Source organism: Hypomesus nipponensis, chromosome 17 (assembly GCF_054491055.1).
Source record: "Hypomesus nipponensis isolate SF chromosome 17, ASM5449105v1, whole genome shotgun sequence".
Lineage (NCBI taxonomy): Eukaryota > Metazoa > Chordata > Actinopteri > Osmeriformes > Osmeridae > Hypomesus > Hypomesus nipponensis.
Genome location: NC_140377.1, coordinates 10,175,289 through 10,199,553, shown reverse-complemented (window position 1 = coordinate 10,199,553; position 24,265 = coordinate 10,175,289). Strand labels below are relative to the sequence as shown.

At 45.6% G+C, this 24,265-nt stretch overlaps 3 protein-coding genes across 8 annotated transcripts; all 3 read right to left on the bottom strand.

Moving 5' to 3' along the window:
• Nucleotides 1-180: 180 nt before the first annotated feature.
• On the bottom strand, nucleotides 181-14,606 carry rhot1a (ras homolog family member T1a). 4 transcript variants are annotated; one of them, XM_084677682.1, is made up of 20 exons: nucleotides 14,205-14,606; nucleotides 13,058-13,116; nucleotides 12,691-12,772; nucleotides 12,518-12,561; nucleotides 12,383-12,436; nucleotides 11,982-12,034; nucleotides 11,119-11,227; nucleotides 9,631-9,732; nucleotides 9,422-9,520; nucleotides 9,049-9,157; nucleotides 8,742-8,862; nucleotides 8,522-8,606; nucleotides 8,286-8,431; nucleotides 7,905-8,005; nucleotides 7,651-7,781; nucleotides 7,304-7,387; nucleotides 6,730-6,852; nucleotides 6,395-6,597; nucleotides 5,166-5,288; nucleotides 181-1,357 (listed from the first exon to the last, which is right to left on the bottom strand). In XM_084677682.1, exons 1-20 carry the CDS (start codon nucleotides 14,239-14,241, stop codon nucleotides 1,240-1,242), a joined length of 1,983 nt encoding a protein of 660 aa, XP_084533808.1. In that variant the 5' UTR covers nucleotides 14,242-14,606; the 3' UTR covers nucleotides 181-1,239. The 4 variants fall into 4 exon arrangements, 2 of the variants coding, with proteins under 2 accessions (XP_084533808.1, XP_084533807.1); XR_014731756.1 differs by lacking the exon at nucleotides 5,166-5,288 and adding an exon at nucleotides 2,515-4,626 and having other exon boundaries at nucleotides 1,234-1,357; XR_014731757.1 differs by lacking the exon at nucleotides 5,166-5,288 and adding an exon at nucleotides 2,515-3,655 and having other exon boundaries at nucleotides 1,234-1,357.
• A 245-nt stretch (nucleotides 14,607-14,851) lies between these two features.
• adap2 (ArfGAP with dual PH domains 2) lies at nucleotides 14,852-18,454 on the bottom strand. 2 transcript variants are annotated; one of them, XM_084677774.1, is made up of 11 exons: nucleotides 18,232-18,454; nucleotides 17,943-18,067; nucleotides 17,735-17,826; nucleotides 17,327-17,415; nucleotides 16,993-17,105; nucleotides 16,623-16,790; nucleotides 16,153-16,236; nucleotides 15,839-15,901; nucleotides 15,661-15,738; nucleotides 15,321-15,549; nucleotides 14,852-15,207 (listed from the first exon to the last, which is right to left on the bottom strand). In XM_084677774.1, exons 1-11 carry the CDS (start codon nucleotides 18,317-18,319, stop codon nucleotides 15,185-15,187), a joined length of 1,152 nt encoding a protein of 383 aa, XP_084533900.1. In that variant the 5' UTR covers nucleotides 18,320-18,454; the 3' UTR covers nucleotides 14,852-15,184. The 2 variants fall into 2 exon arrangements, with proteins under 2 accessions (XP_084533900.1, XP_084533901.1); XM_084677775.1 differs by having other exon boundaries at nucleotides 16,641-16,790.
• A 2,135-nt stretch (nucleotides 18,455-20,589) lies between these two features.
• LOC146253476 (arf-GAP with dual PH domain-containing protein 2-like) lies at nucleotides 20,590-24,192 on the bottom strand. 2 transcript variants are annotated; one of them, XM_084677769.1, is made up of 11 exons: nucleotides 23,970-24,192; nucleotides 23,681-23,805; nucleotides 23,473-23,564; nucleotides 23,065-23,153; nucleotides 22,731-22,843; nucleotides 22,361-22,528; nucleotides 21,891-21,974; nucleotides 21,577-21,639; nucleotides 21,399-21,476; nucleotides 21,059-21,287; nucleotides 20,590-20,945 (listed from the first exon to the last, which is right to left on the bottom strand). In XM_084677769.1, the coding sequence occupies exons 1-11, from the start codon at nucleotides 24,055-24,057 to the stop codon at nucleotides 20,923-20,925; spliced, it is 1,152 nt and encodes a 383-aa protein (XP_084533895.1). In that variant the 5' UTR covers nucleotides 24,058-24,192; the 3' UTR covers nucleotides 20,590-20,922. The 2 variants fall into 2 exon arrangements, with proteins under 2 accessions (XP_084533895.1, XP_084533896.1); XM_084677770.1 differs by having other exon boundaries at nucleotides 22,379-22,528.
• Nucleotides 24,193-24,265: the final 73 nt, after the last annotated feature.

The following is a 24,265-nucleotide window of genomic DNA, read 5'->3' as shown; positions in this document are numbered from 1 at the left end:
CTTTGTCTCCATTTACTCTATATAAACCCACTGAAAAACTACCAAGAATAGTGTCATTGTTGGACTGTAGTTCAACTAGTTACTGAATCCAGGGCATTTAAAAAGAGTTTGTGTTTCTACTGGGTACTTTCTACTAGGGGTACTTCACAACCTTATTCATATACATACTCAGAGACACCCTTTCAGATCACACAGTTCTTTATTGTAAATGTTGGAAAAGTCAGTTCTGAGAATAAACAGTTCCATGGTTCAGGCTGGGAAAGGTGCACAGAATGGCTGTTAATAACAGAATCCTCTCTACAGGCTCGACAGTAGTCTCTAACTTCATAAAAATATACGAGGCAAAAACTATCTCAAAAGCGGAAAATAAAAACCCAAGCACAGGATTGACATTTATGGTGGAGACGGCTTTGATAATACTAGATACAAAAATACATGGAAAATACAAAGTCCCATGTAGCTGCATGTGCTTCATGCGACGATGAGCAAACTGTTCAAACAGACACACAAAATAAGGTTAATAAATTAATACAGGTGAAATGTGCACAGAAACCCCTGACTTCTTTGACGTTGAAAATGGCTTTGATGAACGACGACCCTGTTGTGCAGCCTGGGTGAGGAGCTGAACCCTTCATTCACTGTGGCAAGCTTTTGTTCTTAATGTGTTCTCGTCAGGTACTCCTAAGTAGTACCCTGGTAATATAATATATACATACATAACTATTAACAATGTTGTTCAGTCCCTTTTGAAGTGGGTTCTGAGTGCGGCTGCCCTCTGCTCTCACTGGCCTGGATATGACCAGCTAGCTAATACTGACCTGAGAAAAAAAGCCGGGTTATGTTACTATGTACTTAAAAAACAACCAGCAACTACTGCTAGTACTGTCTGAGCAGAGAAAACCCCCATGACTAGACAAGAGCAAAAGATCCCAGATGGCCTGTGACCGATTAGACGGTGGTGAGCTGATGTCCCCCCCCCCCCCCCAAAAAAGGAAAAAAAGAACCCCGGAAAAAACAGACATAGTTGCAAAACGACACTCAGTTCAGTTTCAAATATATAAAATGCATCTATGATTTCTCTTGTTTGTTCTCTCCGTTGGAGAAGGGGTATGGTTCAGGTGGGCAGGACAATGGTTGGGCATTTTGTCATCCATGAAGGAAAGGGGGGGGGGGGCAACAGGGCTGAGGGACCACGGGGTGGGAGGGGGGGGGGTTAGTTGCCTCATGTCTGGCGGCTGATCATCGTTGTTTGAGGAGAGCTCTGTACATGGCAAAGCCCAGCACCGCACACACGGTGGCGCCCACGCTCGCCCTCAGCCAGAACGTAGAGCTCTTCAGGTCCACCTGAGCCATGTGTCTGAGAAAGAGACAGAGACAGAGAAAGTCAGAGAGAGAGAGACAGAGAGAGAAAGACAGAGAGAGAGAGACAGAGAGAAAAAAACAGGAGGAGGAGGAAGCAGATCAGTATTTATCAAAACATGATTTTCAACAAATGGGTCTGTGGACAAAATGGCAAACCAAAGTCACAGTTCTCCAAGCTGGGAACTTCCTTAAATGACCTCAGAAGAAACACACAGGAACAAAGAGAAGGCATTTCCTCTCCTGGTGAGAGGAGGTGATGATTAGGAACGTGCTCTTTGGTTGGTCATTTGGCCCCGACCTGACAATGATAGCAACACAGAGAACAGAGGGGGCGAAGAGATAGATAGACTAGAGACAAGATGAACGGGGACGGGTGATGAGGGCTGGGTTGTTAGGTTGCGTCCTTAAGGCAAAAGCGGAACTATTTTTGAAATGGACAAAATAATAATAATATAGAAACACAGAAAGGGTAGTGTTTGGTTTGTAAAATTCCTCTATTTTATCATGTGGCTACTTCAGCTCAGACACAGGGCAGAAAGAAATATCCTAACCACAACTGGAGAAGTGTCGGAGCAAGAGGCTTAGCGAAAGCTTGGAAGAAACCTGCGAGATGTGAACTGCACATACAAAAGAGTACATGTAAAGCTGAGGGGAAAAAATACTGGATTCACACACTAAAATGTAAATTCACTAGACTCTCTCACACACTCTCCAATTTGCACACCAGCACCAATCCTCTTTACAAGCAGACCAGACTAGAACACACCACACAAAACCAGACCACATCAGACCAGAACACACCAGACCAGACCACACCAGACCAGAGCATGTCACACCAAAGCAAAGCAGACCAGACTTTCCACATCAGCGCAACAATAAAGCAAGCAAACTCAGCCATAGGCTATTGACAGAAACTTCCAACTTACTACCGATGTAAAGTAAAGACTCGCAGGAAATAAATGTGACTAAAAAATGACCTTGAACGTGACTGTATGGACTCCCCTGGAAACGTTCCTGGAAATATTCCTGGGCTTCACGTTAGATACACTTGTTCGACAACAGCATAGCCACACTCTACTTACAAACAGCGCCCCGCTAAAGCCCAAGTACATCCCCCTCCCCCCCCCCCCCCCCCCCCCCCCACACACACACCCTTCATAGTCCTGTGGCGACGAACCCATCTGGCGTGTGAGTTACCTGTGCAGGTGCACAGACAGCTCCACAGAAAGCCGCATGTCGATGGACTCCTCTACGGCAGTGAGGACGGGGCCCCCTGCAGGACCAGGCTGTGGCTCCTCGTCAGCCAGGCAGGCCCCTGACGCTGCCCAACAACCTTGGACGGCACACACACACACAAGCGATGCTTGCACACGCACACACACACGAACGAAGCACCTCCACTCAAAACGAAACCACACCACCACCCAACAATACTTGGGTGCACACGGTGAACCACTATCGTGTACGTACGACTTGCTAAATGTTGCCTCCCTCCACCACGCACCGCAGTCAAGTCTAAACACTGGTGGGGCCTCATGGGCAGAGTATTCTCTCTTTATTTTTGGGGGGGAGAGAGACTTTTAAATTAGCCTACTGATTTCAAAACTAAAATGTTGTACCGTGGAGTGCAGTGTGTGGCCCCAACTGTCAGGCAGTTAGCCAAATGTATTTTAGTGACGTGCCCTTACTGGTATGTCAACCCCCTCTTGTAAAAGGTTAAAAGAACAACAAAAGAGTTAGTCCAGCATTGTCAGACACCAGTGTTAGAGTGGCCGTGCCTGGGTCCCTGCACACCTAGCCCCAAAGCCCTTTGTCAGCCTGGCCACTAACCAATATACAGTGCACACATCCTACACAGTCCTCTATTGTACACGCGCCATGCCGTGTCGGGCTTACAGCGGTGGGCCATTCAGACTCTGCACTGAGATACAATTTGCTCAATCCCACCAGGCGGTTTTTACGCCGTTTTCTGCTTTTAGAGGGGCTACAACGTTTCTCCCTTAGGGGGCGATGTTGAGCTACGGATGAGGACAGAGCCCGTTGTACAGACAGAGGGTTAGGGACAGAGATGCAGGCAAGCAAGCAGGCAGGCAGGCAGGCAGGCAGGCAGGCAGGCAGGCAGGCAGGCAGGCAGGCAGGCAGGCAGGCAGGCAAGCAGGCAGGCAGGCAGGCAGGCAGGCAGGCAGGCAGGCAGGCAGGCAGGCAGGCAGGCAGGAACAGGGCGAGTTAGCAGAAGGTGAACACATGCAACAGGAAGAGAAAGAGGGGCAGCCAGACACGAGTGGATGAACACCTGTGGGGGTGGAAGGACGAAAGAAAAACGAGAACACACAACAAAACACAGCACCATGAAATGAATGTGGGATTTGTACAGCGTCAATGTGTAATACGGACCATGGGAATGAGAAACGAGGAGAAGGTTTTAGGGGAGCATTCAATGTGCGCTTCGTCAGTTTGAACCCACAAGACAGCTTTGAATGTAGAACCAAATAATGGAGCCGTTTTTTTCGAGCTTGAGGAAACGGAGGCATCGGAGCTACAGTGTACTGATTGAGCTCCATTAAGAGACACTCATATTTGTTAGGTAGAACAAGACTAGTCCTGTGAAATGTACTAGTTTGAAAAGTTGTCCAGCTGTGGGTACAGACTTCAGGTGTGTGAATCGTTTCACACTGAAAACACCACAGAAATCCAATCAGGCACTTTACAGGCATCGAAACAGGCAAAGGAGGAAAAACTAAAGATGCAAGCAGCCCACTTTTGATCTATGTTAGATATCCGTCTCCATTAGTAAAGACTAGGGCGTGACAGGCAGACTTCTGTAAGGCGTGATGGCAAACAGTCAAATGAACCAACCAGAACACAAGCACTGGTCGCATTTCACCTTCGCCATGTCAATAACGCGGTCGTTAGCGCCGGTTTAGCCTCCTATTTGCATATCCACCTCGCATGACAGGCGACACCACATTCAACAACGAGGCTGGTCTAAACCTCCAACTTGAGAGGTGCTCAACTTAACAGAAGAAGCCCATGCGGTTAGTTCAGAGTCTGAGTAGCGTTCCGTCACCGAAATCGTCAAGGTCGCGCTCGCGGCCAATGAACGACAGACGTCGGCCGGCGAGACATGCACAGACAGGGCGGGCCTAACAGGATGTGGGCGCGGGGCCCCGGGGTACCTCCCTGGTTAGGAGTGTGGGGGTTAGGCGGCGCAGCGTGGAGGCAGAGATCAGGGCGAGGCGCTGGGTCAGGGAGGTCTGGGTGGGCCTGGGGCACAGACCAGGGGACAAGGTCACAACTCCAACCACCGTACAGGGCTGCCAAGCACACGCGCGCACCTTATGTCACGTCATGAATCGCTTTGACGCGAAAACAACGTTGGCTTCGGGGGGAATGTGAACCGGCGACCTTTGAGGCAACAGTCAAGCGCTCTAACCACTGTGCTCCTCCCCTAAACCCTTCCTCCCCCCATCGTGTGGTCGCGATCCGCCCTTGATAAAAAGACCCGATCCGACTGAAGCAAATGAGCAGAGGTAGTCGGACGCTAAGAGCTGGGCTCTCAGCCGTTAAGAGCTGCAGCCTAAACTCCCCAGCAGCGTCTCTGCTCTGAGGAGTGGATACACAGACAGGCTGATCCCTGAGGAGACAACAGCTGACCCCCTCGCCACTGTTAGACAGCTACCGTTAGCGGTCCCTGTCCCGACCAGAGAGTTGTCGGAGGGAGAGAGAGAGACAGGGAACAGGAAAAAGGAGGAATGGGAGGGGCGGTCTAGGTTAAAGCCACTGTGGTGAAGAGAGACGAGGACCTGTTGAGAACCACACGGTAGAGTTTGGCCTTGACCGCCTTCAGAAGCTGGGACCTGAGGATGTTGTGAGCGATGCAGAAGGTGCACCTGTCGCGGGAGCACATGCAGCGGAGGCGGGCGTGGCTGTGGAGAGACACACACACACACACACACACACAGACGTGTATACATGCATTTACACACGGAGAAAGTGAGGGGTCCTCACAACTGCTATTAGGCCGGGCGGCCCACCGTTTCCAAGGCAGCCTGTGATCACAAGCAACTACAACTTGTGAGAGAACATTAGTCAAGCTTTTGAAAAGTTCGGCACTCGTTCCTTTCTCCTACGAAACCAAAAAATCGGATCTTTTCTAAAAGAGGCCGCACATTTTCAGAGTTAATAAACACATTTTAGGAAAAAGGGGGCGAACTCACAGAGGATAAAAGACGGGCAAAGAAAGAGAGGACACAAAGGATTCCACCTTCAGCAAAACAAAACTCCACGGTGCTCGCAGAACCCAGCCTTCAGATGTTTTGGATGTTCTATTCACAACACCCATCTTCCTGTAAGCTCGGGTGGCTGAGTCACGCTACTCTGATTCGGCGATGACGGATCACGCTGGCAACCACTATTGAACAGACTCAAGACAGCTGAACCTGCAGCTTTCGCTTCAGGGCGACTACTCACAGGAAGACTGACTCCCTGTAATCCCTTTAAGACTGAACATGCTATGGTTTTCGTGACTGAAGTCCATCACCTTTAAGGTGGGATGTAAAGGTGAACTTCATGAAACCGTCATTAATCTCCACTAATGTCCGAGATACTAATTAGCAACCCTGGCTCAGTAGCCCAGTCAATATCTCCGTAAGCAGAACCAGCTGACTGTGGGGCTTTTCCTCTAAGGCCTGCCACAAGCCATCCCCAACAGTGGATTTCGCTTTGTTTGTTTGGTTCATTCCTTCTGCCTTTTAAAACCAAGGCTACAGGGTCTGAACCACAAGCCCGAGGGAGCCAAGCTGCAGCATGGTCTACAGCACACCGCCTGCATATCGCAGCTGAGCCTTTGACGAAAGCTGAAGAGACACTAGGAGAGAATGGGGTGGGGGGAACGCACATCCTGTGGGGGGAGAGACATCCTGTGCAGGGGCCAGGGGACATGGAGGGATGATGGGGGGGAGGGGGGAGGGGGGAGGGAAGAGAAGGGGGGCACAGTCGGTGAGGGTAGGAGCAGGTGTGTGTGTGTACTCACGGGTACATGGCCATGGTGGTGAGTTTGGTGTATATGTCTCTGCCGGGCGCCTCCGCCGTGTTGCAGGTGAAGGGCTGAGGGGGGTGGAGCTTGTGCCTGCGGCAGAACTCCAGCGGAGTCAGGATGTGATGCTGGCGGGCCTCGTGCAGGTCCGACTTGGCCGCGATCATCATGCACGGCGTCTTGCTGTCCATGAAGTATTGCTGCGGGGGGGGGGGGGGGGGGGGGGCGAGGGTCGACAGTGAGTTGCGGAGAAACGGCGTTCTTCGAAACCATTCAATGGAGCCATTTCGTGAGGGCTAGACCAACGCGAAGGCGCTCTGTGGCGCTCGTACCTTGTAGACTTTGGCGCAGTACTCGAACGAGCGGGGGTTGTTGACGTCGTACACCAAGCACACGACGTCACACGCCAGGTCTGTCTCGGAGAGGAAGTCAAAATCTGGCATGACCTCGTGGAGCTAGGATGGAAGGGGGGGGGGGGAGAGCGCAGGAAAAAGAGAAAGAGAGAGCGCAGGAGAGAGAGAGCGCAGGAGAGAGAGAGCGCAGGAGAGAGCCCAGGAGAGAGAGAGTGCAGAAGAGAGAGCGCAGGAGAGAGAGAGCGCAGGAGAGAGAGAGTGCAGAAGAGAGCGCAGAAGAGAGAGAGAGCGCAGGAGAGAGAGCGCAGGAGAGAGAGAGCGCAGGAGAGAGAGAGCGCAGGAGAGAGAGAGCGCAGGAGAGAGAGAGCGCAGGAGAGAGAGAGCGCAGGAGAGAGAGAGAGCGCAGGAGAGAGCATGGGAGAGAGAAAGCAGGAGACAGAGAGAGCACGGGAGAAAGAGCAGATGTCAGGATTGAATCCAGTCCAATACTAATACACAGCAACAACACAGCGGAGCTTCTAGAAGTGCAATCCCCGAGAGGAGGATGACTCACCAGCAGGTACTTCTCCTGGCCGTAGACGTAGGTGGTGCTGATGGCGTAGAGTGACTTGTGGTCCTCGCGGATCTTCCTCTGTTTCTGCGGAGAGGGACGGACGTACACGGTCAGGGCCTGCCGTCTGAGAGTTCAGAATTCCCTACCGTCTCGAAACAAAATGGCTGCCATATGCGACCATAAGCTGTTTGTGAGTGACTAATTGAGTGAAAAAACAGACTGATTGACTGACTGACTGAAATGAGAGTAAGTGACTAAGTGAGTTACTGACTGACTGACTGAAAAAAAAGACAGAGTGACAGAGAACGAGAGACAAACGAGACCCCCCCGCGGTGTGGAGGCCCCACCTGCAGGTTCCGGCCCAGGAAGGCCTGCAGGAAGGCACTCTTCCCGCTGCCCCGGCCTCCCAGGATGTTGCAGCGGAACACGCTGCGCTGGGTCTGCTTCTTCTGCAGGTCGATGCGCTTGTTACGAGTCACTGGGGGGGGAGGGAGCAGACGGTCGCATGTGTGAGGACGGGGGGGGGGGGGGATGACACGCGCACACTGCGGCGGGACAGGAAGCTCAACACACACACACACACAGATACGATGAGCTTTACCTGTGATGGCGGCAGCCTGAGACTCCTGTTCGCAGATGATGGAGTAGCCCAGGTAGCCCATGTACTCCAAACACCTCTGTACGTCCAGGTAGGTCGTTAGCCTGGCGGGGGAGACAGACGGCGAGCCAACCGTGGATGTGTGTGTACGTAGGTGTGGTTGTGTGTGTGTATACACGTGTGCGTTGGATGCACCCCCCCCCCCCCCCCCCAAAGGCTCATTCAGTGCCAAGAAAAAGCCTGGTGTGCGCGTGTGCGTGTGGCAATACGCATTTGTGTGGATGTTTGTGTGTACATGTGTCGGTACGTGTGCGCATGTGAGGGTATGCGAGTGCACGCATGTGTGGACGCGTGTATGAGGGGGTGTGTGAGGCTGTAACTCACGTCCACTGGGAGAGGTATCCCTGGTAGGTAATCCAGCCCTGCTCGTTGGTACAAACTGTGTTGTTGACGTCAGGGCCCCAGGGCATGTAGGGGAAGATTTTAAACAAATCCTTCACCTCGTCTGGAGACAGGGCACAGTCTCTGTCCTGGAGTTACACACACACACACCGTTATCTATTATGAAGAGGTATTAGGAGGCAGAGGTAGGGATCAAAAAGGCCATTGCCTGGACTCACTTTATCATGCTTGTCGAAGACACTCTGGAGGAAAAGGTATGCATTGTGGTTTAGCTCTGTGGTGCAGTCCGGAGGGATCTTCATTCTGGAAAAAGCCCGGAACACAACACAGGAATAACTCCATCAGAACAGACCCGAGACTAAAATCGTCCCTCCCGAATGCATAAAACTCCTCGTTTGTTTGGAAGTGTTGTGGAGTGATCAGGGGGTGCGCCCTCACAGGGGGATGAGGTACTCCTGGGTGAGCTCCAGGTCGTCGTCGTAGCCGAACCTCCGCAGCACCGTCCAGGTCGTCTCGTGGCGGCCCCTCTGGATGAAGAGCGTGTGCAGGAACAGGAACCCTGCTCCAACGGAAGCCATGAGCTTAGAGTCTGAGGCGGACCGAGTCTGTTCGCATGTGCGTCAACATGAGCGCCAGAGAGAGAGAGCGAGAGAGAGATACAGAGAAAGAAAGAAAAAGAGAGAGAAAGAGAGAGAGACGGACAGAGAGGCGGCACATGGGGATGTGAGCCGTTCCCGCCGTTCACCTTTGAGGGTGAGCCCGTTGTCCTTCACGCCGTCCGTCATGTTCTTCCTCACCACGTTCTTCACGTCCTCCAAGGCCTGGGGCGCCAGCGGCGTGTTGAAACACGTCCTCTGGGACACGACACCACACACAAGGCGTCACGCGCACAGAAACGCATGCGGGCGTTTCTCTCATTGTTTCGCTCTCGCGACATCAGAGGCTAGCCGACTGACTGCACTGCCGCTAAATAAAGCGACATCTTCCAGTAATAACTTGAATGACGAAGCTAGTCAAGTTCTACAGGCTGTATGTGTTGGAGCTGGCAGTCAGCAGGTTTCCTGCAGAAATGAAATGGAGCAAGCAGTCAAACAAACCAAACGGGAGACAGCGCGTACCTGGAAGAAGTTGAGTTCGTTGTCGTTGAGGATGCCGTCGTTGTCGAGGTCCGACACTTTGAAGATGCGAGTGAGAGCCTTGATGCAAGAGGGCTTCATCTGTCCCCAACGCAAAATACAGGAAGTCAGTGGAAGAATGACTACATCTCAGACCGCTGATGGTTCATGTTGCCCGTGTATTCTGGTCCCGCTGCCCGGGCAGGGCTCACCTCCTTCTCCTCTGGGCAGTACAGGGGTCCAGTAGGGTGGAGCACAGCCTTCTGGGCGTAATAGAAGAGCTCAGAAATGTTCTTCAGGTTCTTCGCAGAACACTGAGGAGCAAAAAAATCATTTTATAAATATAAATGGACATTATAAATGGACATCTTACTGCCAACAACAACAGGAAATGCACTATTCCATAGAGAGGCAGTCAAAGTTAGTCGTTCGATCAACTTCTGACTGGGCTGTGAGAGTTTTAGCAGGAGAGATTATCAGGAGAGATACGTTGCGATACCCTAACCCTACAATGAGGCTTTTATGAGTCAACCAGCTATCAGGGTTGTGGACTTTGGTCACAGTGGTGGCGATACTATCTTAATCTTATTATCTTAATAACTTCCTTAAAACACACAATGTACAGTAGTCTAATAAGAGACATGGATACAACTAGCGACAAAACGACATGCTGCTCTGTGGCTCTGGTCGAAGGTTTCCCACTGACTGACAGGAGACAGCTCGACTCAGAAGAGGACAGTATTCTACACCGACGACTCCTGCACGAACAGACAAGGAACAAACTGCCAGGCAATTTGACGTGTCTGTCACACACAGCCTGACTCGATTCTGTATGAATCTGGGCGCTTAATGGCACGTTGCCGCTGAGTGTGTGTGTGTGTGTGAGAGAGTGTGTGTGCTCCCTCACACGTCCACCAGTCTTCCTCTCCTCCTTTTAGCCTGTAAAGTAATCCAGGCAGGGAGAGCATGACTGGGCTGTCACATGAGCCCCTGTGGGAGAGAGTCGAACATCCTCCATGACACCAGTGTGCCTCTGCACAAGCTGGGTTCAGCAGGGCATCTGCTCATTACGAGACATTGAATTCGAACGGCAGTCAGGAGTTGGCTGAAACTTTAGGAGCTGCTAGTGGTCTATTACGTCCAGCAGGCAACACAGAGCTAGCAGTTTCAGTACAAGGATGCATCCATCAATGGGATTTTCTTTGGTACTGAATCAATGTCACATTCAGGACAGAATAACAGCTCTTAAAGTTCTATTTGAAAGGGTTTTGGGTTATAGGGACAACATTTGAGGACACATTGTTTTGTTGTGAGTAGAGTTCTGGATTGAGTCCATCGAGAGTACTGTAGGACAGCTACAACCCTGTTAATGAGTAAACAGGGATATAGAACGGGAGTGCGCGTGCCCCCTCCAAGGCCGGACTTATCTGGGCCCATAGGCTCCAGCTATCTGATGTTATTTTGTTGAGTTGTTTGTTCAGAATCGTGATCTCTATTTCACAGAACCGCGTAACTCTAATACACAGCTTGTGTATGTAGCATTTTGTTCTATTTAAAGTCATGTACTGTATAGAAGGTAGGGCCCGAAAATGACTCAAGCCCAGGGGCCCCCACCACCCAGAGTCCTGCCCTGGCCCTCTCCAAACACCATTGTTGTGGGTCCACACTAGGAGGAGGCAGGCGCAGCTGGTATCTCTTACCTCCACGCAGGTCTCTATGTCGGAGTACTGGTTCATGATGGGCAGAATGGTCTCCATACTGCTGTGCTCCACCAGGTCAGACTTGTTCCCCACCAGGATCAGAGGAACTCTGCAACAGCAGCACAGTAGCATCTTAGGCTAACTTAGCTAGCTGCGGTAAGAAGACTGTACAGCCCCTTTAGGAGAGCGATCAGTCAACCATGTTCTGATGGTGCATCACAACTCCCTGACCACTGGTCATCGGAGCAGACCTTGGTCAGCGGCTCTACTCATCCTGGGTTAAGTCGGGTTTCAAACTTCTCAAAATATCACCATACCTACTGACATTCATAATTTCTATTAAATCAATACCAGGAGAAGGCAAAGAGGGTACTGTCATGCTATTAATAATAATAATAATTCATTTTATTTGAGGGCGCCTTTCAAAGCACCCAAGGTCACCTTACAGGGCATAGTAAAAAAACAAAATCAACAATGATAAAAAAACAAGAACAAGACAACTATTGACAACTGTCAGTTGACTACAGTATCTCTGCTGTTAGTCCTATAGAAAATAATGGTCACTCCGTCGTGTCAAAACAACACTTTTACACCGGTGACACACAAAGGGTCATAGATGTGGGCCTTGGCTTTTCAGTGACTTCATAAACCAACACCCCGACACAGCAGGATTGGTGTCAAAGTCACAACTTCTAGCAAGTGGAACACTTCGGAATCCAAGACCAGCTGCCAGAGTTAAAGGGGTCAGTTGCTGCCCCAGCTGCAGTACACAAGCAGGTTCATGGAAAGACATGGGGCTTTGCAAGACCCACAGCCCTCACTGTGTGAATTTGGCCCCTGACCGAACGCGCACACGCACGCACCTGCTATCCTTGTCCGTCCTGTCATTTATTAGGGGAATCCAATGGCTTGTCACCTAGGAGACAGAACACAGAACACACTGCATCAGAGGTCCAGCAAAGACACTCTCTTTGATTCAATATGGCAGGCAGGCTGATGGTCAGACTGCAGTTGCTAAATGAAGACGTCCATCAATCAACATTTATGATCTACTCAGATATTGAGAGACAGATCGAGAGAGAGAGACAGATCGAGAGAGAGAGACAGATCGAGAGAGAGAGAGAGAGAGAGAGAGAGAGAGAGAGAGAGAGAGAGAGAGAGAGAGAGAGAGAGAGAGAGAGAGAGAGAGAGAGAGAGAGAGGGAGGGAGAACAGCAAGTGAGAAATGTACAGAGAAATTAATTGACAGATGAAGCCAAACAGACCTTCTCGATGGACTTCTTGTTGTTGACAGAGTACACTATGCAGATAACGTTTGCCTGTGAAGAGGAAGCGAACCGTTACACTCAGCGGTGGCCATTCTTTTATCCGTAACAGGGTTTCAGTGACGCCAGACCAACCTTAGAGATTTCCTGATACAGCTGTTCGTCAGACTGCTCTGCTTCTGAGGAGGGAAGAAGAGTCAAAACATCGGCAGACGGTTACCAATCCACGGGCCTTTTATTTTTGATACCATGGTCCTTATTGTTGGACACTTAACTGCCCACTGCACTGAATGGGTTGTTTGACTTACCTGAGTAGTCCACTATGTGTGTGGGGACTCTCTCTGGGGTGACGTCCGCAGGGATCGTGATCTCCTCGGCTCGAAGGGGAACCTGTCACGCAGAAACAGCGAGGGAAGCTCAAACTAGCCATTCAAGAGGGAAACCATATTCCGCTAAGCCTATTCCATAGGGTGAAAGGAAAATCTTTGTTTGGATGTCAATATTCCATCTTTTCCTTTTAGACACTATTGTGATTACTCATTTATTGATCACAGTTTATACGAGAGGTTACTGAGCCCGAGCGTTCTCTGACAGTGTTGGGAAGAAACCCAATGACAACTTTAAAAGCATTAGTACTGAAGTGGCAGACGTGTGATGTGTTGTACGGTTTCTTACCTCATCAGGGAACTCCTCACTGACCAATGACATGATCAGGGACGTTTTCCCCACTTTTGCTGTGGAGACAAGAGACAAAGCCTAAAGACACCTCAATGACTACGATACTATTGACCTTAACCATCACCTTGACAGTTAATGCTGTTATGTGACGCGTGACATGGAATAATAGATAGGGACAGCTGGCATTTGTAGTGTCCTGTGGCAGGTAGGTGAATAGGTTTCATTCCTTGGCCAAAGCCTAGTATGCAAGGAGAGGGAGGAGGGCCAGAGTGGCTGTTGTCACAGCAACAACAGTTAATTAATAAATAAACAAAGTAACAACAGTGTTAATAAATGCTATCTAATGAAAGAGGAGACCTACATGGACGCATGTATGCACATACAACCTAACCATAATATTAGTAATAATAGAGGTCAGAAGTAAATTATTATTTGTATAGCCTCCTTAGAAAGGACTCACATACACAGGCATGTGCACGTAGGGTTTTGGCTGCACTTAACAGAGCTGTCAACGCCAAAAAGAATGTGGCTATGTAGGCCAACCTGCATCTCACCATCCTGCTATAAAAATAGTCCTGATGATAAACTGAGTGTGTCAGACAGAAAGCAAACACGAAAATTGGACGAGTTCAACCCATAACTGTTATCGGACATTTGTCTTTTACACATTTCCTACCATCAGAGGAGTGTCACTCCAATAACTTGGATTATAGGGGGAACATATGAGCTGCATTTTGAGCAAGGTCACCAGAGACAGAAAAACCTACCGACAAAAATGTCTACATTGTGAATTTCAGTACCTTAAGAAAAGCGCTAAAACATACTAAAAACGAATGTTTTAAGCATTAAAATGTCACTCCTGCAAAACATTGAGCAGAAAAATGCTTTTAATACTGAAGTCAGGTACAATGAACATCCCTAATTTTCTGCCGATTACAAGCACCGGTTGCTAACGACAGTCCACTAGTTTAGCTAGAGAATAATATAAATACGCAAGTTCAATGTTGTATTAGCTCGATTAATTAAATTGTCCATCCAGCTAACTAATGCAGCATAATGCTAGCAAGCAAGTTAGCATTACCTAATGATGTCAAGTAATCATAAACCCCAAAAGCAGGCTGGCAAGATAAAATAGGGTACTTACGCTCCCCGACGAGTAATATCCTTACGTCCTTTCTCATCTTTGCAACTGCTTATTTATTCACAAATCAAAGTCTTTCATAAATAGCATTTGCAATTTCAGGTGCCGTCCGACACAGCAATCTTTTATGTAGCTAATGCAATGTCAGGCCTGCGCAGTGCACCTCGCACTATCAACTGTCGGCGGCTCTTTGTAGGACAAACCGGACGGAAGGTTTTTTAAAGATTCTTCTGGAGCTTGGTTCTCCTTTCAACTATTTTAGTTTCCCTCCCAACAGTGATACAGTCAACAGGTGCTTGATGTACACAATTCCTGAAGTTATGTTAATTCCTCTCGTTTCGGTACTTTCATGACATTTCGCTGTAGATGCTTTCAACGCACACCTCCTCCGGCTGACCTCCAGTATCCGGCAACTACGGCAGGCCGTAACTGTCAAACGTAGCCAGGCAGAAGTAAACAAAGGCAATTTATTGCCGCCTAGAGCCATTTGTTAAAAACAGCAACATAAAAATGGTCAATGCTGTAAATAAAATACACGACTTCGATATCAACAAATACATTTTGAATAGATTATTTTTGTACTGTATTTTGTATATAAAATTAGTTAATGAGTGATACAGTGATCAACCAAACTGCTTTTCATAAGTAATTACTTTATTTATGAAATATCTGAAGTTTGCTGATTAATTATGTGCACAGTAAGTTATTTACCACCACAGTGACCTATGTATCATGCTGTTTTAGTTACTATAGAACAGTCTCAACAGTTCAACAATCCTCAGAGCTACATTTGGTTTCAGCTCAACTGTAAGTTGTGGTGATGCAATGGTGGATACTAACAACAGCATTTGATGGTGTCATTTGATTCATGTAACCAAAAGTACAATAATCCAGTACAATCCCATTGTTCCATGGGATAGATAAGTGTAACTGGTTTGAGGTGGCTCAGCAGTGGCAGTAGTATTTTCTTGTACATCTCTCCGTCATCCTTTCAGGTTGGCTTCAGCTGAAACAAGATCCATTTACTTATAGTCATCATTACTTTCCATTTATTGTTTAGTTAATGAATCCACTAATACATTTGACTTTGTGTAAGCTGAGCTGTGTGCTGGCTCTTACTGGTGTAGTCCTGAGGTTGCATGGGTTTCGCCATGACTAGCTTGAGGGCTTCCATCCACTCTTTCTGCTCCTCCTTCCGCTCACACAGGAAGGCAAACTGACGTTCTTTGGTCTCCATAACAATGCCATACTTCCACTTGTTCCCTCTGGCCCCCTTTGGAAGACTCTCCTTTACAGAAAAGCCGCTGCTCTCCGTGCCGATGAACACTGCCTTCTGCTCCGTGGCATCCTGGACAAACACATACGCACAAGCAGTTTTTATATACCATTGGTGTGTGTAGAATTTGGTCTGTGAATAATCGCTTGAACTGAAAAGGATAAGGGTAACTGATTCTTCTACCAGTTGGCCTTTGAAGTAGAGGAGCTTTCTTTCTTGGGCATCCAAGATGAACCATCTCTTCTTGAATTGCTCCAATTGCTATCCAAACATTCATAGACACATGCACATTATCTCAACACATACTGAATTGGTAACAAATGGTAATATTTTATGTGTGTGACATTCCAGAAATTCCAACCGTAGGGCCTGTCTTCTCCATGTACCCTTCTTTAAGGTAGTTTCTGGTAATCCTGGGAACCAACTGTCAAAATTCAAAGAAATTTAAAGAAACAAAGAACTACGGTCTTTATTTTGAATTACATTGTTGTCAATGGCTAAATTTGGTTCAAGAGACAACATTTTGCACAGCTCTTATTTGCAAACCAGTAGATTGGGAAAGAAAGGGCTAAATGCATTGCACCTTTGAAGAAGTAGTTGATACAGTCTATTTCAGATAGATGTACACTGTACAATACGCAGTGTTGTGAAGAATTTAAATGAAAGAGCACTTACTTCTTTGTCACTTCCTGTGGGATAGGCTGTTTTTAGGTAGGCAAAGCGAGCAGCTCGAATGGCATTGAACCAAGTGACAATCTCCTGCAGGGAAGAATGATCAAATCGTTTTGCACTTGTATATTCCTGTTTAACAACCCTGTGTTTTATCCAATGTACAGCCAATGTGTATTTATGCAACAGGTATTTTATATATTTGTATTCAATGTTTTATATATTTGTACGTCGTTTTTTTGTATGTGTGTGCTTTGTATTTTGCATACTGTGTACTTTGTTTTGGTGACCTGTTTTTATATTCATTTTGTTTTTCAATTTCTTGTTTTTATATTGGCTGCTGGAACGGCACAATTTACCCTTGAGGATGTATAAAGTACCAACTACTACTACTAGAAGAGGTTTCCATAACAATATGTTGGTATGCCCTTGTTGTACCACCTGTGTAGCATAGAGTCAATCCCTAAACTAGATACCTTTAAGATCGGACCCACCTCACCACTCTCATGGTAGACATAAAGGTTTCTAGTGTGGGTGTCCACCAGGTAGCTGATTTGAAGTCCATTGGCATGACCAATCTTGTCAGGTTGGAAGGTGACATTCAGATCTTTTATGTGGATACATGCTTTAGGTTTTTTGGACTCCTGGTGATAAAACAAAATAATGCACAGATGTCCAGTCAGAAAACAACTTTGAACTTTTTTACATAAGTTTCCATGAGTTCCATTTAGTTGTTTGGATGGATGCAAAGATAAACAAGCGGATGCTTCATTATGAAGTCTTCACCACACTTGGACTCAACACACCCATCTCTTGAGTGTGAGAAGGAAGATAAAGCTGACTTACATCCTCCTTGTTATGGTAAGTCAAGGTGAATTCTGCCTGTGACAGGATAAACTTCCTCTTCAGATACTGTCCATTCACCTTCCCCTTCTTCAACAGCATTCCCTCATAGAAACCTGGAATGAAACCAATAACATGCACTACATATTGTAGTCTTTCCTGTATGTTTGGTTTTTCAAGTAGCTCCACCTAGAAGAATCTAGTTGCACCTAGAAGTTGGAAGTAGTTCAATAGTTAAAATATTTTGCAAAATGCAAAGTAGTGCGCAAAAATGTAGGTGTAAGAGGTGTAATGTCTTTTGATGTGACTTTAAGGAGACATAGAGACACTTCTTCACCTGTGGTATATCCCAGAGGTGGATACTTTGTCACTCCGGTAAACTCCATCCTTTCATACTTAGCTCGAATCCACTGCTCCCTCAAGACACTGGAAAAATGTTAATTGATATGAGATCCCCTTATATTGTTCCAGGCATGACATGCCTGCAGAGCTTCAAGGCATTGTGAATAAACGTATAAAATAGGCCATTTTAAATCAGAACATCTGGGGCAAAACACTTCTGAGAGCCAATATGTTACTGATACAATTACACTACATTTTAATCAGTGCTTAACTTCTGTATTTTCAAGAACTATACAAGACCGTTTGCTTCCCCTTTCTACATGGGAGTGTCAAATCAGCAAGACTTACTTCTCAAAAATGCATACTTTATCTTTCTCAGCCAATGGTGCCAGGCAATACTTACGCACAATCATCTTTCTGGGGCCGGTAGTAGTACACCGGGACTGATTTCTCATACTCGACCTTAGCAGTCGCATTTCCATTGGATTTCATGAACTTCAGTTACACCCCAATAAACATCCATAAAAACATAGTACATCAGAGTACATCAGAATGACGTAATGAAAACTAAGGTCCAACAAATTACAGAATATAACTGTATTATTCCATACCTTGACCAAATCATCTTCCCAATAGTCGAGACTTATAGATTTGATGCGACCGGAGAAGTTCCGGTGTACCCCAGAGCATTTTAGACACACAAACACTCCCAGTTTACACGATGCCCATTCTGGCTCTGTTGGATGTTTAGAACAGCTTACTTTACTTCATGTTTAGATTGACCCGCATCCTTTACACACACACATATATATGTATATACATTACAATAATTGCTGGTTGCTAGATTGAAGTAATTCAACAATCAACTTGTTATCGATTATTTCCCACACGCACACTCACCAGGCGCGCCACAGTCTGCGCAATGACTGTTGTCCGGCAGTTTCACTAATTCCTGTAAAATCTTTTTGTTTCTTTCCCGTCCTTCCATTATCTTGCGATGAAAGATGCTACGTGTGGTATTGGAAATCCTAGGTGCATACTGCACTCCACACGACCTAATTTGAAGCAGTTAGTTAACTGGAATTTGTGTACGACTGTATGCCAATCAACTCTTAGCGTCTTTCTCTTTTAACCGAATACCCCGGGGTTTATACCTCCCACGGCTGAACACTACAAAAACATGGCGCAACGTTTAGGCATTTTTTTTCTTCTGTTGCACCAGTTTGGTCATTGCAATATCATAGACAACCTCGAGGCAAAAAGTTATTAATGTAGAGCAATAAGAATTAAATCAAAATACACCAAATGCTAAAACGTGAAAACTTTATTAACTCAAAATAACATTGTGATTCATGATGAAATTATATAGAGATGCCACACAATCATAAGGGCAACAAGTGAGGTCGAGAGTGCATTAATAAAAAATAGTTAGTATTGACAGAAACAATATTTATACAAGCCAATCATTTCTACACGTGTGCTTTATACTGTACAGGTGTGTTAACTTCATGCAAGCACCAATACAAAAAAAGATACACCATTGCATCCACCAGCAAAGCCTCATTTATTACAGCATTTAGAAACGTTTCCGTTTCTACGCAACAACATCCCTAAAACAATCTCTCCCACATATTAAAAGACACAACTACCGTTTAATAATTACTGTACAAATGCATAATGAGCTGTCAGTACGGCCCCAGGTTCAGGCACCTGACGAGAGGACTGATTCAATCTCATCTCTTCTGTTAGCAATCAAAGTCAGGTACACAAAGAGCCCACGGCCCCCATAATCCACTCTGACTGCACCCCGTCCTGAGATGAATGAGCAGCGTGTTAAAAGACAGGGCTGCTGCCTGGGGCCGTACGGGCAGGAGGACGCTGGAGAGAGAGAGAACGGAGACCACCTTCCGTGTGGGACTTCCTGCACTTGCCATGCTCTTATAGAGTTCCAGTGGCAACACCTCCAGGCGACCGCTGGTTCAGGGGAAGCCCTCGGCCAGGTGCTGTAATGTGCATCTCACCATCCTGCTATAAAAATAGTCCTGATGATAAACTGAGTGTGTCAGACAGAAAGCAAACACGAAAATTGGACGAGTTCAACCCATAACTGTTATCGGACATTTGTCTTTTACACATTTCCTACCATCAGAGGAGTGTCACTCCAATAACTTGGATTATAGGGGGAACATATGAGCTGCATTTTGAGCAAGGTCACCAGAGACAGAAAAACCTACCGACAAAAATGTCTACATTGTGAATTTCAGTACCTTAAGAAAAGCGCTAAAACATACTAAAAACGAATGTTTTAAGCATTAAAATGTCACTCCTGCAAAACATTGAGCAGAAAAATGCTTTTAATACTGAAGTCAGGTACAATGAACATCCCTAATTTTCTGCCGATTACAAGCACCGGTTGCTAACGACAGTCCACTAGTTTAGCTAGAGAATAATATAAATACGCAAGTTCAATGTTGTATTAGCTCGATTAATTAAATTGTCCATCCAGCTAACTAATGCAGCATAATGCTAGCAAGCAAGTTAGCATTACCTAATGATGTCAAGTAATCATAAACCCCAAAAGCAGGCTGGCAAGATAAAATAGGGTACTTACGCTCCCCGACGAGTAATATCCTTACGTCCTTTCTCATCTTTGCAACTGCTTATTTATTCACAAATCAAAGTCTTTCATAAATAGCATTTGCAATTTCAGGTGCCGTCCGACACAGCAATCTTTTATGTAGCTAATGCAATGTCAGGCCTGCGCAGTGCACCTCGCACTATCAACTGTCGGCGGCTCTTTGTAGGACAAACCGGACGGAAGGTTTTTTAAAGATTCTTCTGGAGCTTGGTTCTCCTTTCAACTATTTTAGTTTCCCTCCCAACAGTGATACAGTCAACAGGTGCTTGATGTACACAATTCCTGAAGTTATGTTAATTCCTCTCGTTTCGGTACTTTCATGACATTTCGCTGTAGATGCTTTCAACGCACACCTCCTCCGGCTGACCTCCAGTATCCGGCAACTACGGCAGGCCGTAACTGTCAAACGTAGCCAGGCAGAAGTAAACAAAGGCAATTTATTGCCGCCTAGAGCCATTTGTTAAAAACAGCAACATAAAAATGGTCAATGCTGTAAATAAAATACACGACTTCGATATCAACAAATACATTTTGAATAGATTATTTTTGTACTGTATTTTGTATATAAAATTAGTTAATGAGTGATACAGTGATCAACCAAACTGCTTTTCATAAGTAATTACTTTATTTATGAAATATCTGAAGTTTGCTGATTAATTATGTGCACAGTAAGTTATTTACCACCACAGTGACCTATGTATCATGCTGTTTTAGTTACTATAGAACAGTCTCAACAGTTCAACAATCCTCAGAGCTACATTTGGTTTCAGCTCAACTGTAAGTTGTGGTGATGCAATGGTGGATACTAACAACAGCATTTGATGGTGTCATTTGATTCATGTAACCAAAAGTACAATAATCCAGTACAATCCCATTGTTCCATGGGATAGATAAGTGTAACTGGTTTGAGGTGGCTCAGCAGTGGCAGTAGTATTTTCTTGTACATCTCTCCGTCATCCTTTCAGGTTGGCTTCAGCTGAAACAAGATCCATTTACTTATAGTCATCATTACTTTCCATTTATTGTTTAGTTAATGAATCCACTAATACATTTGACTTTGTGTAAGCTGAGCTGTGTGCTGGCTCTTACTGGTGTAGTCCTGAGGTTGCATGGGTTTCGCCATGACTAGCTTGAGGGCTTCCATCCACTCTTTCTGCTCCTCCTTCCGCTCACACAGGAAGGCAAACTGACGTTCTTTGGTCTCCATAACAATGCCATACTTCCACTTGTTCCCTCTGGCCCCCTTTGGAAGACTCTCCTTTACAGAAAAGCCGCTGCTCTCCGTGCCGATGAACACTGCCTTCTGCTCCGTGGCATCCTGGACAAACACATACGCACAAGCAGTTTTTATATACCATTGGTGTGTGTAGAATTTGGTCTGTGAATAATCGCTTGAACTGAAAAGGATAAGGGTAACTGATTCTTCTACCAGTTGGCCTTTGAAGTAGAGGAGCTTTCTTTCTTGGGCATCCAAGATGAACCATCTCTTCTTGAATTGCTCCAATTGCTATCCAAACATTCATAGACACATGCACATTATCTCAACACATACTGAATTGGTAACAAATGGTAATATTTTATGTGTGTGACATTCCAGAAATTCCAACCGTAGGGCCTGTCTTCTCCATGTACCCTTCTTTAAGGTAGTTTCTGGTAATCCTGGGAACCAACTGTCAAAATTCAAAGAAATTTAAAGAAACAAAGAACTACGGTCTTTATTTTGAATTACATTGTTGTCAATGGCTAAATTTGGTTCAAGAGACAACATTTTGCACAGCTCTTATTTGCAAACCAGTAGATTGGGAAAGAAAGGGCTAAATGCATTGCACCTTTGAAGAAGTAGTTGATACAGTCTATTTCAGATAGATGTACACTGTACAATACGCAGTGTTGTGAAGAATTTAAATGAAAGAGCACTTACTTCTTTGTCACTTCCTGTGGGATAGGCTGTTTTTAGGTAGGCAAAGCGAGCAGCTCGAATGGCATTGAACCAAGTGACAATCTCCTGCAGGGAAGAATGATCAAATCGTTTTGCACTTGTATATTCCTGTTTAACAACCCTGTGTTTTATCCAATGTACAGCCAATGTGTATTTATGCAACAGGTATTTTATATATTTGTATTCAATGTTTTATATATTTGTACGTCGTTTTTTTGTATGTGTGTGCTTTGTATTTTGCATACTGTGTACTTTGTTTTGGTGACCTGTTTTTATATTCATTTTGTTTTTCAATTTCTTGTTTTTATATTGGCTGCTGGAACGGCACAATTTACCCTTGAGGATGTATAAAGTACCAACTACTACTACTAGAAGAGGTTTCCATAACAATATGTTGGTATGCCCTTGTTGTACCACCTGTGTAGCATAGAGTCAATCCCTAAACTAGATACCTTTAAGATCGGACCCACCTCACCACTCTCATGGTAGACATAAAGGTTTCTAGTGTGGGTGTCCACCAGGTAGCTGATTTGAAGTCCATTGGCATGACCAATCTTGTCAGGTTGGAAGGTGACATTCAGATCTTTTATGTGGATACATGCTTTAGGTTTTTTGGACTCCTGGTGATAAAACAAAATAATGCACAGATGTCCAGTCAGAAAACAACTTTGAACTTTTTTACATAAGTTTCCATGAGTTCCATTTAGTTGTTTGGATGGATGCAAAGATAAACAAGCGGATGCTTCATTATGAAGTCTTCACCACACTTGGACTCAACACACCCATCTCTTGAGTGTGAGAAGGAAGATAAAGCTGACTTACATCCTCCTTGTTATGGTAAGTCAAGGTGAATTCTGCCTGTGACAGGATAAACTTCCTCTTCAGATACTGTCCATTCACCTTCCCCTTCTTCAACAGCATTCCCTCATAGAAACCTGGAATGAAACCAATAACATGCACTACATATTGTAGTCTTTCCTGTATGTTTGGTTTTTCAAGTAGCTCCACCTAGAAGAATCTAGTTGCACCTAGAAGTTGGAAGTAGTTCAATAGTTAAAATATTTTGCAAAATGCAAAGTAGTGCGCAAAAATGTAGGTGTAAGAGGTGTAATGTCTTTTGATGTGACTTTAAGGAGACATAGAGACACTTCTTCACCTGTGGTATATCCCAGAGGTGGATACTTTGTCACTCCGGTAAACTCCATCCTTTCATACTTAGCTCGAATCCACTGCTCCCTCAAGACACTGGAAAAATGTTAATTGATATGAGATCCCCTTATATTGTTCCAGGCATGACATGCCTGCAGAGCTTCAAGGCATTGTGAATAAACGTATAAAATAGGCCATTTTAAATCAGAACATCTGGGGCAAAACACTTCTGAGAGCCAATATGTTACTGATACAATTACACTACATTTTAATCAGTGCTTAACTTCTGTATTTTCAAGAACTATACAAGACCGTTTGCTTCCCCTTTCTACATGGGAGTGTCAAATCAGCAAGACTTACTTCTCAAAAATGCATACTTTATCTTTCTCAGCCAATGGTGCCAGGCAATACTTACGCACAATCATCTTTCTGGGGCCGGTAGTAGTACACCGGGACTGATTTCTCATACTCGACCTTAGCAGTCGCATTTCCATTGGATTTCATGAACTTCAGTTACACCCCAATAAACATCCATAAAAACATAGTACATCAGAGTACATCAGAATGACGTAATGAAAACTAAGGTCCAACAAATTACAGAATATAACTGTATTATTCCATACCTTGACCAAATCATCTTCCCAATAGTCGAGACTTATAGATTTGATGCGACCGGAGAAGTTCCGGTGTACCCCAGAGCATTTTAGACACACAAACACTCCCAGTTTACACGATGCCCATTCTGGCTCTGTTGGATGTTTAGAACAGCTTACTTTACTTCATGTTTAGATTGACCCGCATCCTTTACACACACACATATATATGTATATACATTACAATAATTGCTGGTTGCTAGATTGAAGTAATTCAACAATCAACTTGTTATCGATTATTTCCCACACGCACACTCACCAGGCGCGCCACAGTCTGCGCAATGACTGTTGTCCGGCAGTTTCACTAATTCCTGTAAAATCTTTTTGTTTCTTTCCCGTCCTTCCATTATCTTGCGATGAAAGATGCTACGTGTGGTATTGGAAATCCTAGGTGCATACTGCACTCCACACGACCTAATTTGAAGCAGTTAGTTAACTGGAATTTGTGTACGACTGTATGCCAATCAACTCTTAGCGTCTTTCTCTTTTAACCGAATACCCCGGGGTTTATACCTCCCACGGCTGAACACTACAAAAACATGGCGCAACGTTTAG

Bases quoted from the DNA above. Each gene is read 5' to 3' on its own strand.
- rhot1a (XM_084677682.1), bottom strand. From the start codon at position 14,241: ATGAGAAAGGACGTAAGGATATTACTCGTCGGGGAGC. The intron at 9,521-9,630 runs GTGAGCCCTGCC...CGTTGGGGACAG, and splicing joins ACTGCCCAGAGGAGAAGGAG to ATGAAGCCCTCTTGCATCAA. The intron at 7,388-7,650 runs GTGGGGCCTCCA...CCCTCTCCGCAG, and splicing joins TCCTGGGCCGGAACCTGCAG to AAACAGAGGAAGATCCGCGA.
- adap2 (XM_084677774.1), bottom strand. From the start codon at position 18,319: ATGGAAGGACGGGAAAGAAACAAAAAGATTTTACAGGAATTAGTGAAA. The intron at 17,827-17,942 runs GTATGGAATAAT...GTGTAACTGAAG, and splicing joins GGGAAGATGATTTGGTCAAG to TTCATGAAATCCAATGGAAA. The intron at 15,739-15,838 runs GTTGGAATTTCT...ATGTTTGGATAG, and splicing joins TGGAGAAGACAGGCCCTACG to CAATTGGAGCAATTCAAGAA.
- LOC146253476 (XM_084677769.1), bottom strand. From the start codon at position 24,057: ATGGAAGGACGGGAAAGAAACAAAAAGATTTTACAGGAATTAGTGAAA. The intron at 23,565-23,680 runs GTATGGAATAAT...GTGTAACTGAAG, and splicing joins GGGAAGATGATTTGGTCAAG to TTCATGAAATCCAATGGAAA. The intron at 22,529-22,730 runs GTAAGTCAGCTT...TTTTATCACCAG, and splicing joins CTTACCATAACAAGGAGGAT to GAGTCCAAAAAACCTAAAGC.